This window comes from Motacilla alba, chromosome 8, assembly GCF_015832195.1.
Source record: "Motacilla alba alba isolate MOTALB_02 chromosome 8, Motacilla_alba_V1.0_pri, whole genome shotgun sequence".
Taxonomy (NCBI): Eukaryota; Metazoa; Chordata; class Aves; order Passeriformes; family Motacillidae; genus Motacilla; species Motacilla alba.
The window spans coordinates 1725886-1742519 of NC_052023.1; the positions used below are offsets into that span (position 1 = coordinate 1725886).

The following is a 16634-nucleotide window of genomic DNA, read 5'->3' on the forward strand; positions in this document are numbered from 1 at the left end:
CACCACTGTCTTCCTTGATTTTCACCAGTGTCTTCCTTGATTTTCACCACTGTCTTCCTTGATTTTCACCAGTGTCTTCCTTGATTTTCACCAGTGTCTCCCTTGATTTTCACCAGTGTCTCCCTTGATTTTCACCACTGCCTCCCTTGATTTTCACCAGTGTCTCCCTTGATTTTCACCAGTGCTTCCCTTGATTTCCCCCAGTGCCTCCCACTTTTCCCAGGAGCATGACTACAAGGCCAATAAAAGCCTCTTGAGATTTCACCCAAAATATTCCCGATGACAACCCTGAGAAAACCCTCCAAAATCCTCATCAAAAACCCCTCACCAAAATCACCAAGCTATAATTTGGAGGGGTTTTTTAACAGATTTAGAGCCAATAAAAGACATTGGCTGAGATTCACTTCCAAGACAGCTTCCTCCAGCCCATCCCCCTTCTCCCCCTCTTCCTCCTGGATTCCCTTTAATGAAGAAGGGATGGAAGCTGCATCCCGAGGGAGCAAACAGAGCCGCCACTCCCACTTTGATCTGGTCCCCACGGAGCTCCACGCTCCCTGCCTGCCTCCCCAGATCCTCCCTGATTGACGTTGGCTCTGATGTGCAAACTGCTTTGAACTTCACACATGAAATTCCCATCAGGCCGTGCTCATTTTTATTCTCCTTCAACAGGATTTACGAGCGGGAGACGGGGCGAGCGGAGGAGATAAAATGAATTTGCAGGAGCTTTGAATCTGACATCAAAACGGAGCTCGAGTGAGCTCCAATTGGATTTTGCTCGGCCTGAATTTACAGTGTAAATCAACTTCTTTTGTGTGTTTGGAGTTTAGGGGAAATCGAGGGAGATGTGGATAAAAATGGCACTTGAGCAGCTGCTCAGGGCTTCATATTGTTTTAATACTCATTTTTTCCTTTTCTCTCTGTTCATACAAATTCAAGTTGGCATTAATATGCAAATGAAATTACATAAGTTCACTCAAAATTCAGGGTTTCCTTTGAAATTCCCAGCTAGGCCTTGTTTGCTTGATTGCAAGGCAAGACTTGAACTCGTATTTTACATAAATTCTTAAATATAGGGTTCCCATTGCATCTAAACAGAATGCTGGAAAACAATGTTTTTATGAATAAATTAAAAAAAGAAAAAAAGAAAAGAAAAAGAAAAAAGAAGAAAAAAAGAGCTACTGATGGTTCAGTTACACAATTTCTTCTGGCAAGGCACCAAAGCTGTTCCCATTATTTCAAGTATTCTTGAAAAATCCGAGTATAGCTGCTCTCAGCTGTAAAGAGAATGTACTATCTGAACAAGGATTTAACTCAGGAATACAAACTATTCCCAACCGAACTTTTTCACAAGGAATTTCTATTCCAAACCCCATTTTTTTTCATGTGGAATTTGGCCACATTAGAAGTAAAAGCAAGAGCCCAGGAGAGAAATTTCCTAAATACCTGCTGCACTTTATGGACAAATGCCATGGCTGTGCAGAGTCTCCCCATCTCCTAGAACCCCCTGGGCTGTACTGCAGCCTGAAACTCTGTCAGAACAGCAAATACATCTTAAATTCCATTTATTGTGGCCCCCCCAGTCCTCCTCTGGAAGTGCAGCTCTTCAGGTACTGCAGCGACCCAAGGAACTGAACGGGATTCCCGTTATCTCCCACTTAACTGCTCCAGAGAGGAAAGGTAAACACAGAAAGAGCTGTGATAAAACTGAACTGCAACAGCAAATATTTAACCATCTGTTTAAAAAAAAAAAAAAGGCAAAAACCAGACCACTTCTGAAGGCAGTATCACAGCCAGGGAGTAAATGATTTTCAAATAGAGGTTTGTAAACTCCCTTATTCAAACAGCTCCATTCATGTTTGCAATGCACCACTGCCAAGAAGGGTGTTTTACCAACAAATATTTCTCCATTCCAGCTCCTTCTACAAATTTGGATAAATGATTCCCTAAGCTCTTATCAGCATAGTTAAATAAAGAGCAAAAACAGATTTCCAGCTGCCTTGCAAGGCAGCCAGAGTGGGAGCACTAATGAACAGAAGTACCCCTGAGCAGATGGATTTTGGAGACCTGGGGCAGCTTCCCATGAAAACCCAGCAGTGAAATCCATTTGTGGCCTCCGGGGTAGGGGGGGATGATTCCAGCAGCACACAGGACCCATGTCCAACAAGGAGGAGCAGTGAGGGACACTCAGGGCAGCTTCCTGCAGCTGCCACTGTCTCCCTGCTCACAGCCCACAGAAACTGCATTTCCCTCCTCTCCCAGAGCTGAGGACACGAAATGCTGCAGCACATCAGAGTGATGGGTCTTAAAACTGGATCAAGGTTAGTTCAGGGAAGAATTTTTGTGTCCCTTTAAAAGCATCAACTGGTTTTTGTTGGAAAAGCTGCAAGAACAGCTGCATTCCCTCACAAATGCATCTGAATAATCTTTTTTATTTTCTGGAAGGTGATCCTACTGCAGCCACTGCAGTGTTAGAAACAACTGGCAGGTGCTCTATGGGCACAACCAACTTCCCTGGCAAACTGCAACTACAGAAAGCCACTTCTGCAAGTCTCCCACAAGAGAGCACCAATCACAACTTCCCCAGAAAAAGACATTTTGTGTAGTGGGTAGAAGACAAATACTCAACCATTACCCACATATCCAACTTAATCTTAGAGTGGACGGGGTTTGATTTCCTTTCATTTGCAAATGTTCAATACAAACCAGCTCTTTATCTGTCTGTTGCCACCCAGGCCAGCAATATCTCTACGAGTGAAGTTATTCCAGTCAGCACTCCCAAGCCAGACCACGCAGACCTGCAAAGGCAGAATCCCCTAATGCTTCCAAACCTGCTTCCCAAAATTCAATTCTCAAATCCCTGTTTAGACACTTCTCACAACTGACACACATCCCAGGAGTTCCCACTGCAGGTACTCGGGACGTTTGATAAATAAATTCTGTTTATTCTTTCCCTCCCTTCTTGCTGCTCCATCAGCCCAGATCCAAGATTCCCTCAATACCTGCTGAGGCCTTTCAGGCAAAAAAACCAGGAGACTCCAATTTGTACACAAAGGTATTTATCCTCTTCAGGAGAAAGGCACTTTAATTAAAACATTGTCTGCTAAATCACCACCCAGTTCCATCGTGATAGGGAATGTCTGGAGACAGCACAAAATCCGTTCCTCGTGGCTTACTGGGCAGCCTGTGTTGGTGAGGGACACAAAGGCTCGTTTTTCCAGCAGGAATTTCTTCCAGGATTAGAAGATGCATCCCACTTGACATCCATTTTCCTTATCTCCCATCAGTTTGCTGAGAGCCCGGAGCACTTTATCCAGATTAATTCTGTCTGCTTGGAGCAGCCACTTCCCCAGCGCCTGGGAAAAGGAGCTGGTCCTGGTGCCCAGGCTGACCCCCGGGACACAAACACAGCCTGGGTGGTTGGGCAGGCACCAATTTCCACACCAACCACGTGGGAAGAGCTTGGAAAGCTCTGCTCCCTGCCTGCCCCTGTGCCATTCCCAGAGCTTGGTTAGGTAGAGCTGAAAACGCCAAGAGAGATCATCTGCCTTTGGAGAAAGGATCAGCAAAAACCAAAGGGAATGTGGGGATTTTGAACGAGTTAGGGATGGCACCTCTGGGCTGCTTCAGATGATGGGATTTATTTTTCTTATCTTCTACACAGGCAGGAAGGGTGAGTTGGGCTCACATCTTCACTGCATGGCTCAGAAGGCCACAAGACCTCTAGACACCATCCTTTTAAGGGTTTATTAACCAATAAAACACTGCCAACAAGGATATTTATGCTTTTAACCCAATGCTTACGTATTTGGTCTTATGGAGCCGTGCTGCAGTGAAAGCTTTCTTAGCCAATCATGTTATAACAAACCTACAGTGCTGCATTCTAAACTCCTTGTTACCTCTGGAACTACTTTTATTTTTTCCATATCTTAAACTCTAAACTTTCCTGTACTTAGCTTAACATGTCCCTGCTTTAAAAATATACATTTATTTCATAAATCCACATTCTCTCTTCTAGCACCTCAGTTTGGGAGCCTCTCCCAAGGTCTCAGATAAATCCTGGGTTGAATTCTAAGCTTTGGTTCACAGGCCCAAAGTCCTGAGAGTTCCCTGAATTTTGGATTCCGAGAGGGGAACACGAGTCCCTGCCCTGCTCACCCCTCCTCGGCAGCCCCTGCACACGGATTCAGGCGTGGGATTATTTCCCTGTGCCCAAGCACATTTAGAGGCTTTGGTAAAGCAGCTGAGTGTAATTTTATCAGGAAATGTTTGTTGAATTAAGGCCTTGCCAAAACCACTCGATAGCCGCCGACTGCGCTGCCTCATCCAGTTGGGTTTGCATATTCCAATTTTTTTCTTTCCACCGCTTTCCAAACCAAGGTGGTTCCATTGCACAACCCTGCCTTGGAGGGGGCACAAATACACAACTGCTGGTCTTACGCCAGAGAAACCAGAATATTTGGGGTACAAAACAGCAACCAAAAGCACAATCAGGCTGGGAATATTAATCCAGACTGGAATCACATGGAAACCCACTCATTTGGGCTCCTCACTGCAAGAGCCAACACCACGCAATGGCAATAAAATAAATACTGCTTTCCCTGTCATATCTCACTACTCATTAAACAACCAATTTAAATGCCAGGTTTGTTTTCTAACCCAGTTTGTGCTGTTTTCTATCATTTATTTACAGCCACCAGGTGTGGAAATCTCACAGTTTATCCCAAGCAACATGACAATCCAATGCTTGCATTTTCAGGAGAAATACGAACAAACTGACGGATAATTTCCTTAACGGTAACAACAACTACAAAGTGAAGTCAGCAATCCATTTAAAAAAAAAAAGAATAATAACAATTTAAAAATCCTTTCCCTACAGAATAGTTCATCCTTCCCAAGCTAATTTTCCCCAAACCAATCCAAACTCGCAGCATTCCCAACTCAATGTCAGTAAGTTGGACAATAAGAACACCATGTGACAAACAGCCTTAAACACTGTGGAGAAAACCTTCAAACCTACCTAAAAATACCTAAAAACACCATGTAGATATTGCACTTCTGACACTGTTCTTGCCCCAAATGTTTGCTCAATGAAGAGGCCACATGAGGAAACAGCCAGAAAAAGAACACAAAAATGAAAATACCTAAAAATACCTAAAAATACTTAAAAATACTTAAAAATACTCAAAAATACTTTCGAATACCTAAAAATACTTTAAAATACTTTAGAATACCTAAAAATACTTTAAAATACCTAAAAATAGCATGTAGATATTGCACTTCTGACACAGTTCTTGCCCCAAATGTTTGCTCAAATGAAGAGGCCAGATGAGGAAACAGCCAGAAGAAGAACACAAAAATGAAAATACCTAAAAATACCATGTAGATAATGCACTTCTGACACAGTTCTTGCCCCAAATGTTTGCTCAAATGAAGAGGCCACATGAGGAAACAGCCAGAAGAAGAACACACAGAGTTCAGGAGCTGTAACGCAAACATTTCACAACCCTCCAGAACGAAAACCACAGCCCTGAGAACTCACACAAGGCCAAGGCACAATCTGATGCAAAGGATCTCATGGCAAAAAAGAGATTTTCACAGACAAATCTGGGTCTTTTTCCATGTGACCACATCTGCAGCAGCAGTTAATAAATACTTTCACCAAAAATTGTACTTATTGTTGTTTTAACACCAACATTAAACATTTCAAACACCAAGGATAGGCTGTTATCAGCAGTAGTACATCCAATTTAACTTCCTGCAAGGGCTGGCCCCGTTAGTCCACGAATTAAACATGGAAGAATTCAAAATATGATCAAGATATCCAGGGGAATCAGCTTCTTTCCTGATATTTAACCAAAATGGGGAATCTCCCAGAAATGCAATGCCACAGGGAAGGAAAAAGGAAAAGAAGAGCAGCAGATGGGAGAGGCAGAAAGGGGAAAAAAACTGAAAAGGTGGCAGAAGCATTTAGACAAATCAGGCAATGAACAAAGCGTGGAGCTAAAACTTGGAAGTTTCAAACAGAAAATACATTTTTACATTATTTTTTTGTCTTGCAGGTGATTTCCTACACACAGCCCTGGGTCCAATGGTCAGATAAACCTCAACCAGGTCTTGCAAAGGTCCAGAACATCCTGCAGCTGATAAACTGGTCTGGGAACTATTTAATTATTGATCCAAGCAAATAAATAATGAGAATCACATTGTAGAGCCTGAACGAGGAGCTGTGCAAACAGCCAATTCCCTCCTCTGCTTTGCTGTTTGTGTTCTAAACCTCTTACTGGGAAGGATTCCTATGGAAGTTCACCACAGGTAAAGAAATTTCTGAAGGACTTCCAAGCTATGTAATTTTGGAGGACAAAGTGAAAAGGAATTCACTAAAGTTCCAGACTGAAAGCAGACTTCTCTTTTTAATGAAAAATGAGGCCACACTGACAAGGGGGTGATAAATCCCATTTCTCCTTCCCCTCTGCCCTTGCTTGGACTGTGCTCCTGCTGCCTGGTGATTCCTGCATGGATTTTGTGATCAGAGGGCAGAAAGGTTTTCATCCTCAAAGAATTCCTGGCCCTTTTGTCCACACTGCCAACAGCCTGGATGTGGCAGCATTTTCCACAGGCACCTTGTCCAGCAGGGACTGCACAGACTCCAAACCGGTGTCCTTGGAGTCACCTGATGCCCCAAATTACCTTCCTCCCTCTCAAATGGGTTTAAATCAGACTGAGATATAAATCATAAAGTCTGCAATCAAGGTTTGCATAAATGGAAAGTTACTCTTGTTCTTTTTAAGACCACATGGAAGTAAATGATTAAAATGTTCAGGATTTCAAGAAAATGACTCCTCTTTAATTGGAAAAATCAGGGTTTCTATCACACATTTCTACAGCTAGACAACCCAAAGAAATTTCACAACAGAAATAATTAGACACAACCAACTGCCTGGATTTAGCCTACTCAAAACTCCTGTACTTAAAACCAAACCAAACTGAATGTGAACAAATGCAGTTTCCAAGCAATGGACTCGATTTCATTAAACCTCTGCTATCAAACAGCAGCATGTCAACCTGATTAACCTGGAGCACAGTGCTGTTAGCATGTGATGGACTGACCAACTCGTGATTTTGGCTACTTCAAAGGAGAGAAAAAGGTCCCATGACCAGCTTGAGGAGAGTTATTCAGGGCAAGCAGTGCAAAAACGGTGTCTTGGATCTAGACAGACTCTTTTTGTACAGAACACTATGAACAAACTTTCTTTTATTGCTTCCCAGCTCTTGTTTAAAGCCCATCATTAAACACTGGCGTGGGAGAAATGTAGAAGAAGATGAGGACAAGATAAGAGGCACCTTTGGAGTTTTGCATTCTCTGTTTTTACCCAAAGTAGCAGAAAACTCCGGAGTGAGAGCCTGAATGAGAGATGCAGGACTCCAGGTGGCTCTCCAAAATGCAGTTTATTGTATCCAAGGTGTTACAGCAGTCAGGGTCGTGGGTGACAGAGCCTGTGCCCACAGCTGTCAGCTCCAGCCGCAGGCAGGCCTGGGGACCCTGAGTTCAGGTTACAATGCATTATTTACTTTTCTTTAGGTTACAATGCATTATATACTTTTCTTTAGGTTACAATGCATTATATACTTCTCTTTGCAGAGCATCTTAACACGGTAGAAGCAATCTATACCTTAACTTTCATCTATAGCCCATCATAACTACAATAATTGCCATATTCATGTCACTATTCTCCAGTCACTAAGAGTTAGTACATTACAGTTTGAGCCTGAAGTTGTTTTTCAGTTTTCTTGCAGTGGAAAATTCTGAGACCTTTTTTCTACTCGCAACATTGGCAGTCTTGTTTGCCTGTGCTATCCTTCTGCTTGGTAAAAACATCTTGTTTGAGGTGGGTTTATCCTTTGCTCTAAGTCATAAAAACCCCTTCTAACTAACATACCCTTTGCCTCCTTGGTTGTCCAGTAGGACTGGCTCAGCAATTCTTCTCTATCAAAACTTGCTTTTATTTCTATTTTTTCTTCAGATTCTACATTCAAAAATCTTCCTGCCAAGCATACATATCTGTGAGACTTTCTTGTCAAAGTTCATCCTTCCCAACACTCAGGCTATTTCGCAAAGAAACCTTCGTTGTCTTCCCAGAGTAAACGAGAGCATGAGGAATTCCAGAATTTCATACTCACTCCATCATGGATGGGGGGATGGTGCAGCAGTCCTGGATGGCAGTCAGGGGTGAGGTGAGGTGAGCAGTGTATGAGGCTTCCACGACCTGCTTGTTCCGATTCACCACGTCCAAGTAACGGTTGAACTTCTCACGGATTTTTTTTGCCAGCTGAAAAAAAAATAAGGAAGTTTAAAATCAACCCAGTTTCTCTGTATCACCCCATTCCTTAACAAGCAATGAGAGCCTGTGTTAAAGACAATTGTTTTCTGATTTGCTCATTGTGTTTTTATTTTTGTGGCTTAAGCAACAAGTCAAGCAATTAATACTGGCTGCAGCAAGGAGACCATATAAGAAAATAAAATACATTTACCATCTAGCAAGGGGTGCTTGAACAGTTTTGCACGAGTGAAAAGAGTGATTTCCATTACACAAACCTCCCTTTTGCTAAGAACTGACAGCTGGACGTGACACTGGTGCTTGCTCCAAGGCCTGACAGGGATGTGATGGAGAATAAACCAGGCCCCAAGTGAATTTATTGAAGTTCTATACGTGGACACTTCAGGAAAGCCCAGATAATGGTGACAGAGATGCCTTCACTGCACAGAGCTGCCACTGCTCCAGGAGCAAGCAGCAAATCTCCCACTGATGGGAGCGACCTCAGGAGTCAAGGAACCCAAATGACCCCAAACACTGCCATCAATATTCCTCTGCTCCTCAGCAGCCTCTTCATCAGGTGGATCTGTGCAGAAGTATTCCACCACTTCTTTCATGGAGATTTGGGCAAAATAACCATCCCAGCTTTTGCTTCTCAGCTGTATTCCCTGCTGCTTTCCCGGGAGGCTGAGCAATGCCTGGGTGGTTTTCCTCATCGATCCAGAGCTCACTGTGCCTACTCACAATCCACAGCTTCAACCACAAACTGAAAAATCTCTAACTGATGTTATACTACAGCACCAAGAAAATAATGACAAAAGTCTTGCACCACTGAAATTCCTCCTGAAGCCTTTTGCTGTCAGGGGGACTCCTTATAAATCAGGACAAGGTTTAGAGGTGACACTGTGATTTGTAAGAGCCAATTTTGCTCCTTTCAGAAAGTGAAAACAAACAGGTTGTGGCCCCTCCCATGCAATTCTCAGACCATTAAAAAAAACAGGGTAGTTCACTTTGGAAATAGCAAATTGGGTACTTCAGCCCTCCTTTTTAAATTCTTTTGAAAAAAAAATAAAATAAAAGTAAAATTAATGACTTTTTTTCTGGCAATACTCCCAAGCTGGTGTGATTTGAGGGCTGGTGGTGCCTGTGCCCTCTCCATGCCAGGCAGATTCCAGGCACTGGGAAGGGCTGAGCCTGCTGGGACACATCCCAGGCTGTTGGAGTGACTGTGCTGTCACAGAAGAGTTCGTTTGTGTCCCTTCATTAGGCACCTCACAACGAGCCTGACTAACGACTGCCGGGGAGAATGGGAAAGGAAAAAATCTGTGGCTGCTCCCGGAGCAAACGTGACAGTGAACACAGTTACCAGGAGGCATCAGGTTTTACAAGGAACATTTGCTGAGACTTTCACTCCTGGTCTTTCATCAAAGGCAGGAATTGATTACATGGATCAGGCTTTATGTTTCTTTTGCTCTGCACATTCTGCATCCCTTTCACACCAACCAATTATATATTCAATAATCAGCCAGACACATCCCAAATGAAAGAATAATCTCTTAAGCAACAGACAGAGGTGTTGAATAATCAGAAATACTGTTTTGCATTTCTGCAAACTTCTCCAGAGCTACATCAGCTCCTCAATCCACAGGAGCACGCCTCTCTCCTGCTCCCTGCACACCCCAAACCCTACAGGGATGATTGAACATCCTGTAGGATGATTGAGTGCTGCCGCTTTTGTGTGCTGGCAAACAGCCCTGGATTCTCCAGATCCCCGCGCTAACAAATGTCTCTCCTAACTCTCACCAACAGGCCGCTTTGTCATGATTTACTCGGCTCTGTGAGGCAGGAGGCCTCCCTGATAACAGCACTGCTCTGCCTCCCTGCTCCAGGGAATGCTGGAGCCCGTGACAGGTCTCCAAGGAGCACAGGTTTAATAGGACCCTGCTCAAATGACTTGCAGAATTACACCTAATTAGTTCTGTGGAATGATTTATTGCCAAGGCACCAGAGGACTGCTAATGGGCTCCTCCATGTTAGACATCCAGCGCTATTAAATTGTTCCCAGTTGTTAGGATAATAAGCTGTTGGGGAGATCCTTTCCTGGTTTCCAGTAAACGTTCTTTTTGTCTGGCTGTACCCCTCAAATGTGTTCTTCAGAAGTGGATTCTCCTGGAGTTGTTTAAAACCCGCCGTTAAACACTGGTGTGGGAGAAATGTACAAGAAGATGAGGACAAGGTAAGAGGCACCTTTGGAGTTTTGCCTTCTCTGTTTATCCAAAGTAGCAGAAAACTCAGGCTATTTTGCAAAGAAATCCTCATTTTCTTTGCAGATTAAATGAGAGCATGAGGAATTCCAGAATTTCATCCTCACTCCATGGATGGGGGATGGTGCACAGCAGTCATACAGCACAAATTGTGTTCTCAAACAAACGCAAGCCAAGTTTCCTAAATCGAAGCACTTAGATTTGGTGGGTACAAAGTTCTCCTCTCAGGCTTGGCAAATGAAATGCCAAGGTAAACCAGGTATTTGAATCTGAGATTTCCCTCTTGGTCTCCCTGCCTGAAATCAGGAAGAGGGGAGAGAGCTGAAGTTTGCTGAGCATCATTAGAGTCATAAAACCATCACGGGGCCCCAGAACAAAAGGCCTCTGGTTTGGAATCAGAGCTGCTCTCTGATAATTGAATGCTGTTCAAGCTGTGGGTTCGGTGTTGATGAGTTTTCACCTTCTAGGTTGAACGATAAAAGCACCCCACAGCCTTTGAATTTCACCCTGCTGTGCCGAGTCTAAAGATCTGACAAATCTGTTTTTCAGAAGATCCTGTACTTCAGAAGCTGACAAAAAGCAAATGCTTTGTTCCCAAACTGCGTCTCCCATGGAAAAGCCTCTGAATGGCTCAAAGTCACTCTGTTATTTTTCTGAAACGGGATCCAGCGCCTCGGTCGGGGCGGGGAGTCAAGTGCGTGTCAGCAGCGAGGGATCTGAAACCTCCCAGAGCTCCAGACACCATTCCCTGCCCACAGCTGGAAGATCTGACTTTGTCTAATCTAAAGAACTCTAAAAATACTGCCCTCTGATACCAAGACAATGCTCCCAACAACCCAGACCACTTCAAAACCAGCAAACTCAATAAAGTCACCAAGGGCAAGATGATCCAAAAATAATTTTCCATTGAAAATTTCTTCAAATGAATAAACTATGATAAGAAACTGAGGGTAACACACCAATGAAACACTAGAAACAAATGGTTCTAATTAATCAAATTGAGACGCATCACCCAGATGAAGCCTAACAAAACAAACCTTTCTTCCATAGTTGGGCTTCACTTCCCTCCCAAACTTTATTTCCTTTGCAGGGTGATGCACTCAGCTGCTGGAGCCTGTCACAGTAAAAGCTGCAGGCTTAAATCACCTTCTCCTCTTTCTAAATAAAAACCTGAAGTTTTTATCCGGCACATACCCTGCTTTTTTTAACCTGCCTGAAGCTGGAGAGCTGCTGGATGCTGATGGATGCCAGACTCACAAAACCTCCAAAGCAGAGAAAGAGAGATAACAAATAATGGGAGGACAGAAGACTGAGCTATGAAACCATGCTTACATAATTGCTGAAGTATTTTTAAGGCAAAATGGAAAATTGTGGCCTCAATCAGGCACAGGAAAGGGGCAGGGGTGTCCCACACCTGGGCGGGTACCAAGTGTGACAGACATCTCCTGCTCCCACAGAAATCCTCCAATTCACCCATTTTAATGGAGACTGAAATAAATCTGGATACCCTGAGACTGACACAAAATATTATTATCCCACACAAAGTGCTCTTTGCCTCATCTCAAAAACAACAGCAAGGGGAAGCCTCTGTAGGCAATTTTCAGATTTCTGTGTTTTCTCCTTGATTTTAATAAACAAAACAATGAGCAGCGAGTGCTCTCTGTGAACAATGCAGCCATTAGCCCTGTTTTCCCTGGATTTCCTCTGGCAGCTGACACGCAGCCAAAGCCCTTGGGTTTGCAGACAGGTTGGACCGTAACACCTGTTTCTATTACTGCAGCACCCCTGGGTAATGCACTTCAATTGTCACCATCTCCACTGACAACCTTTCATCACAACATCACTGAGCTCCTCTAATTTTCCCAGAGACATTTCCCTCATTTGCATCGCTCCCTCGAGCTTTTTTTTAAAGCTTCTTCCCCCTCAAAGCTCCACAGCTCTGAAGTCTTCCCTTTGCAGGGAGCTCTGAGGGAAAGCAGAGCTCCAAGGTGAGGTTTTATTTCTGGCTGTAGCTTGAAAGCCAAGGTATTTTTCATGTTTCCAAGCCTGCATATAAAATATGCATCAGTGGGATTGACAGGCAGGGATGCCAGGACGAACTCACAGACAGGGATTTAACACTGTCAAGCTCCTCGGAAAGGATTGCTTACACATGGAAGAGTTGAGTTAGAATTCTGAGGGTTAAATTTCCTCTGTAAACCAGAAAAATCAGGAAAAAAGCACCTCTCTCCAACACCTACCAGGCCTTCATCCTGCTGCTGCATCACAACTGTGCATCCACAGGCTCCTAATCCAGGGAACTTTTAATGTTATTTATTTTTCATCTACATGGCTCTTGAAGAAACCACTGGTTTTGTACCAGCCCTGAAGAGCCAGAGGTCAGCAGGGACACGGCTCAAGGAAGGATCACAGAATCACCTCCAGCTTCATCCCACACCTCTGTTTTAAAGGATTCTATCCATGGAATCCTGGAATGGTTTGGGTTGGAAGAGACCTTAAGGATCATCCTGTTCCACCTTCCACTACCCCAGGCTGCTCCAACCTGGCCTTGGACACTGCCAGGGATCCAGGGGCAGCCACAGCTTCCCTGGCCTCCCCACCCTCACATGGAAGAATTTCTCCCTAAAATCCCATCTAAACCTCCCCTCCTTCCATTAAAGTCCGTTCTCCCTTGCAGAAAGTCCCCGTTCCTGCTTCTCTGGATGACACTGAAAATGTATTTCATTATTGCAACCAGGATGCAGGAAACCACTTTCCAATGTGCTTTTTGTCACGGAAACCAGCACTCATTTGAGGCTTTCTACTGGCCTGTACCTTTGGCAAAGCTTCCCAAGACTTATTCCAAGGAAGATGTTAAACAGGATGCACAGCAAAACCTAGAGAGAGGTCACAATTCCTGAATCATTCTGGAAGTACATTAGACACACAATAATTGCCTTTTATTGTGAGGCTCGCAATTCATTAATGTGTGTGAACACACCACTTCTCACAGCCAGGGAACGTGCTGTGCTCCACAGCTAAATGTCATTTTTTCAGCACATTTCAGATCTATTTCCTCCCCAAAGGCCTCTTTGCCCAGTCCAAAACCAACCAAACTAAAAATCCAACCCAACGGCAGCGTGGTCTGAGCTTTTCAAGCCTTTTCTCCTCAAAGTTGGTAAATCTACTCCAGCTTGAGAGCATTTCACCCTCTGTCCTGTGTGGAGCCCAGATCCCTGCTCTCCACATCACGGAAAGCAGATGTCTGGCAGGACACTGAACACACACTGACTTCCTTCAATCAGCTAATGTAGATTTTCTCCTCATAAAACTCCTCCTGCCCCACTTTATTTACATCACTAACTGCATTCTCATATCATACGAGAGTTCTCTGATACTGAAATAACTCCCAGGGAAGGGATCCAAGTTAGTTTTGGCCATTGCCATCCCATTTTTAATAACCTATTCAAAGCAGAAAAGGTTTTATCCGTCAGGTACAACAGTAATTCTGTAACTGCAGACATTAACAGTGTAACCAGTTCAATGCTGAGAGGTAAAACTCCTCCTTGTGTGGCACAAAGAAAGCCAAAGGTATTGAGCAGTTAGGCCTGAAGGCCAACAGCTGGAATCTTTCACTTTTTCAATAAACTGAGTGTCATTATTTACATGGTTTGCTACAAAAAACCCACCACCCCCACAACAATTCAGTGCTCTGCCAAAAAAAAAAAAAAATCCCAGCTGACATAAAACTGTCATTAATTGCCTTTGGATATCAGTTGCTATGAAACTGTTAATGAATGAGCAAAGCAGAAATGAGATTTCTCTGGCAGGGGATTTCATCTGCTTACATTTGTTTGCCTTTGCTCAAGATGATCCCATTCAATGTCCTACTCTTATAACATTCAGGTTCTGTTGCTGGGGATTCATTAAGGCCAGATGATCTGGTTATTAATGAACCAGAAGTGCTCAATTATTCTTCCATCCACTTCACTGTAGAGCTTTTAAGCACAGTAATTACACTTTAGCAGAGCCCCGTTTTCTCCCCTGACAGCTCCAAATCCATCACCCCACCTCCAGTGTTTGGACAGCTCTTTAAATCCACTTGGGATGAACACAGACATCTGCTCCAGGAAACAAGGACTGTCTTTTCCTCGGTGGAGAATCCGTAGTCAGGACTTCTTTGAAGTTTTAATCCAGTTTCTTGGTTTCCCAAAAACAGTTTTGCCTTTCAAAAGCCATCTGATACATCTGATCCAGCCCACATGGCCCTTCTGTGGTGCACAGACCACCCAGAAACACTCCTGGAAATGCTGCCCTGCACAACACAGCCAGAGAGAGCCCATCCTGAGGGATGCTGGCATGGTTTGGGATTTAAATTGTTAAACTCAGGTGACAATTACATTCCCATGGACCCTCTGCTTGCAAGCACCCACCTGGGCATGCCTGCAGGGAAGCCAAAGCCTCCAAAAAGCTGGGGAGGGTCTGGAGCCCCAGGAGAGGCTGAGGGAGCTGGGAAGGGGCTCAGCCTGGAGCAAAGGAGGCTCAGGGAGCCCTTGTGGCTCTGCACAGCTCCTGACAGGAGGGGACAGCCGGGGGGGTCGGGCTGTGCTCCAGGGAACAGGGACAGGAGCAGAGGGAACGGCCCCAGGCTGGGCCAGGGCAGGCTCAGGGTGGATATTTGGAAAATTCTTCACAGAAAGGGTTCTCCAGCCCTGGCACAGCTGCCCAGGAGTCCCCATCCCTGGAGAGATTCAAAATCCCTGTGGATGTGGCACTTGGGGACACAAGGTGGCCTTGGCAGTGCTGGGAATGGTCTTAAAGTTCTTTTCCAACCTGAAAGTTCCTCATGATCCCACTTGAACCAGCTCTGCTTTGACTTTTCCGTCAGTAAAACAATTAAAGAAGACTGGAAATGTCACCATTTCCAGGAAGCACAACTTGGAGAGTTAATTATTTCAGGAGCAGTTTGAACTCACAGGAACATGCCACACACTGACCTGCTCTGGGAACCACAATGGGGCTACCTGCTGAACTGCAACCCCCTCTCCCCCAGGAAAGCCCCACTCTGAGGAGCAGCTGGTTCTCCTGAACATCAACACTGGTTTGACAGGGGTCTGGGAAGGTCAGGTTACCCCTGAAGGTTGAACAAGTTCATGCTTAGACTGGGAAGAAAAGCTGGTTCTTTGTTCCATTTCTTTGACCAAAACCCATCACCTTTACCACAAACATAACTGGGACTTCAATTTCTGAAAGAATAAAACATGACCTACTTGACCTGTTTGAAAACTGATCTCAAATTAATTTTAAAAAGATACACACGTATTAAAATGTAAACTGAACATGTATTATCCCAGTGTTAAATGTTGAAATGTGTTCCTGTAAAACCCCACGAAATTACAGGCACCCCTCAAGCACACCTGAGATGCACCAGGCTGTAGCTGCCCCATATTTCCACATCATAATAATATTAATGGGTTTACTTTGAATTTGAAATTTAAAGAGACACTTCCAACATGAAAGCCTGACGATTAATGGGAGCTTCTTCATGAGGGCTCTTTTGTTTCCAAGGGACAGCCCCACGCCGAGCAGATGGAAAAGCTTTGCAAAATTCTCAACAGCATCATCAGCATGTGCACCCATCCCCATTTCCATCTTACTCCTGGCTGTGACCTGAGGTTGGGAAGGGGCCCCAAGTGCAGACAGAAAGAATTCCTTGAGCTCACTCTGCCCGTGGAGGTGAAGGGGTTTAGGACTCACCTGCTGAACTTCGCTTTCTCCATTTGATATCTTCTCCGTGTACACGAAGGAGTTGAATATCCTCTGCAAGAAAAACCAGAAAGGAAGTGAGAGGGGCTTTTCTGAGATAAATGTCCCAGGAAAGCAGCTCCAGAGGGTGGATGGGTGAGGAAATGGGGTCAGAGAAGGACCTGGAGACTCTCCCACTGCCAGGCTTCCCAAAGGGAATCGTGTCTCCATGTGGGATCTGCATGCAGAGGCTGACTTTGGAAGGCAAAGACACAACAGGGTTTTTTCCCAAACACCTGTTTATTTACCAAACTGACCTAGGGTGCTAAAAATA

The 16634-nt window shown here is 44.3% G+C and overlaps 1 protein-coding gene across 2 annotated transcripts in view; it reads right to left on the bottom strand.

The window, feature by feature from the left end:
- The window catches only part of CACHD1 (cache domain containing 1), an 88565-nt gene that overhangs the window by 43150 nt on the left and 28781 nt on the right, over nt 1-16634 (bottom strand). For both annotated transcript variants that reach the window (XM_038144307.1, XM_038144308.1), the window contains exons 2-3: nt 16313-16375; nt 8179-8327 (exon numbers count right to left, since the gene is read on the bottom strand). In XM_038144307.1, coding sequence (XP_038000235.1) covers nt 8179-8327; nt 16313-16375 — 212 coding nt within the window. The remainder of the gene's footprint in view (nt 1-8178; nt 8328-16312; nt 16376-16634) is intronic.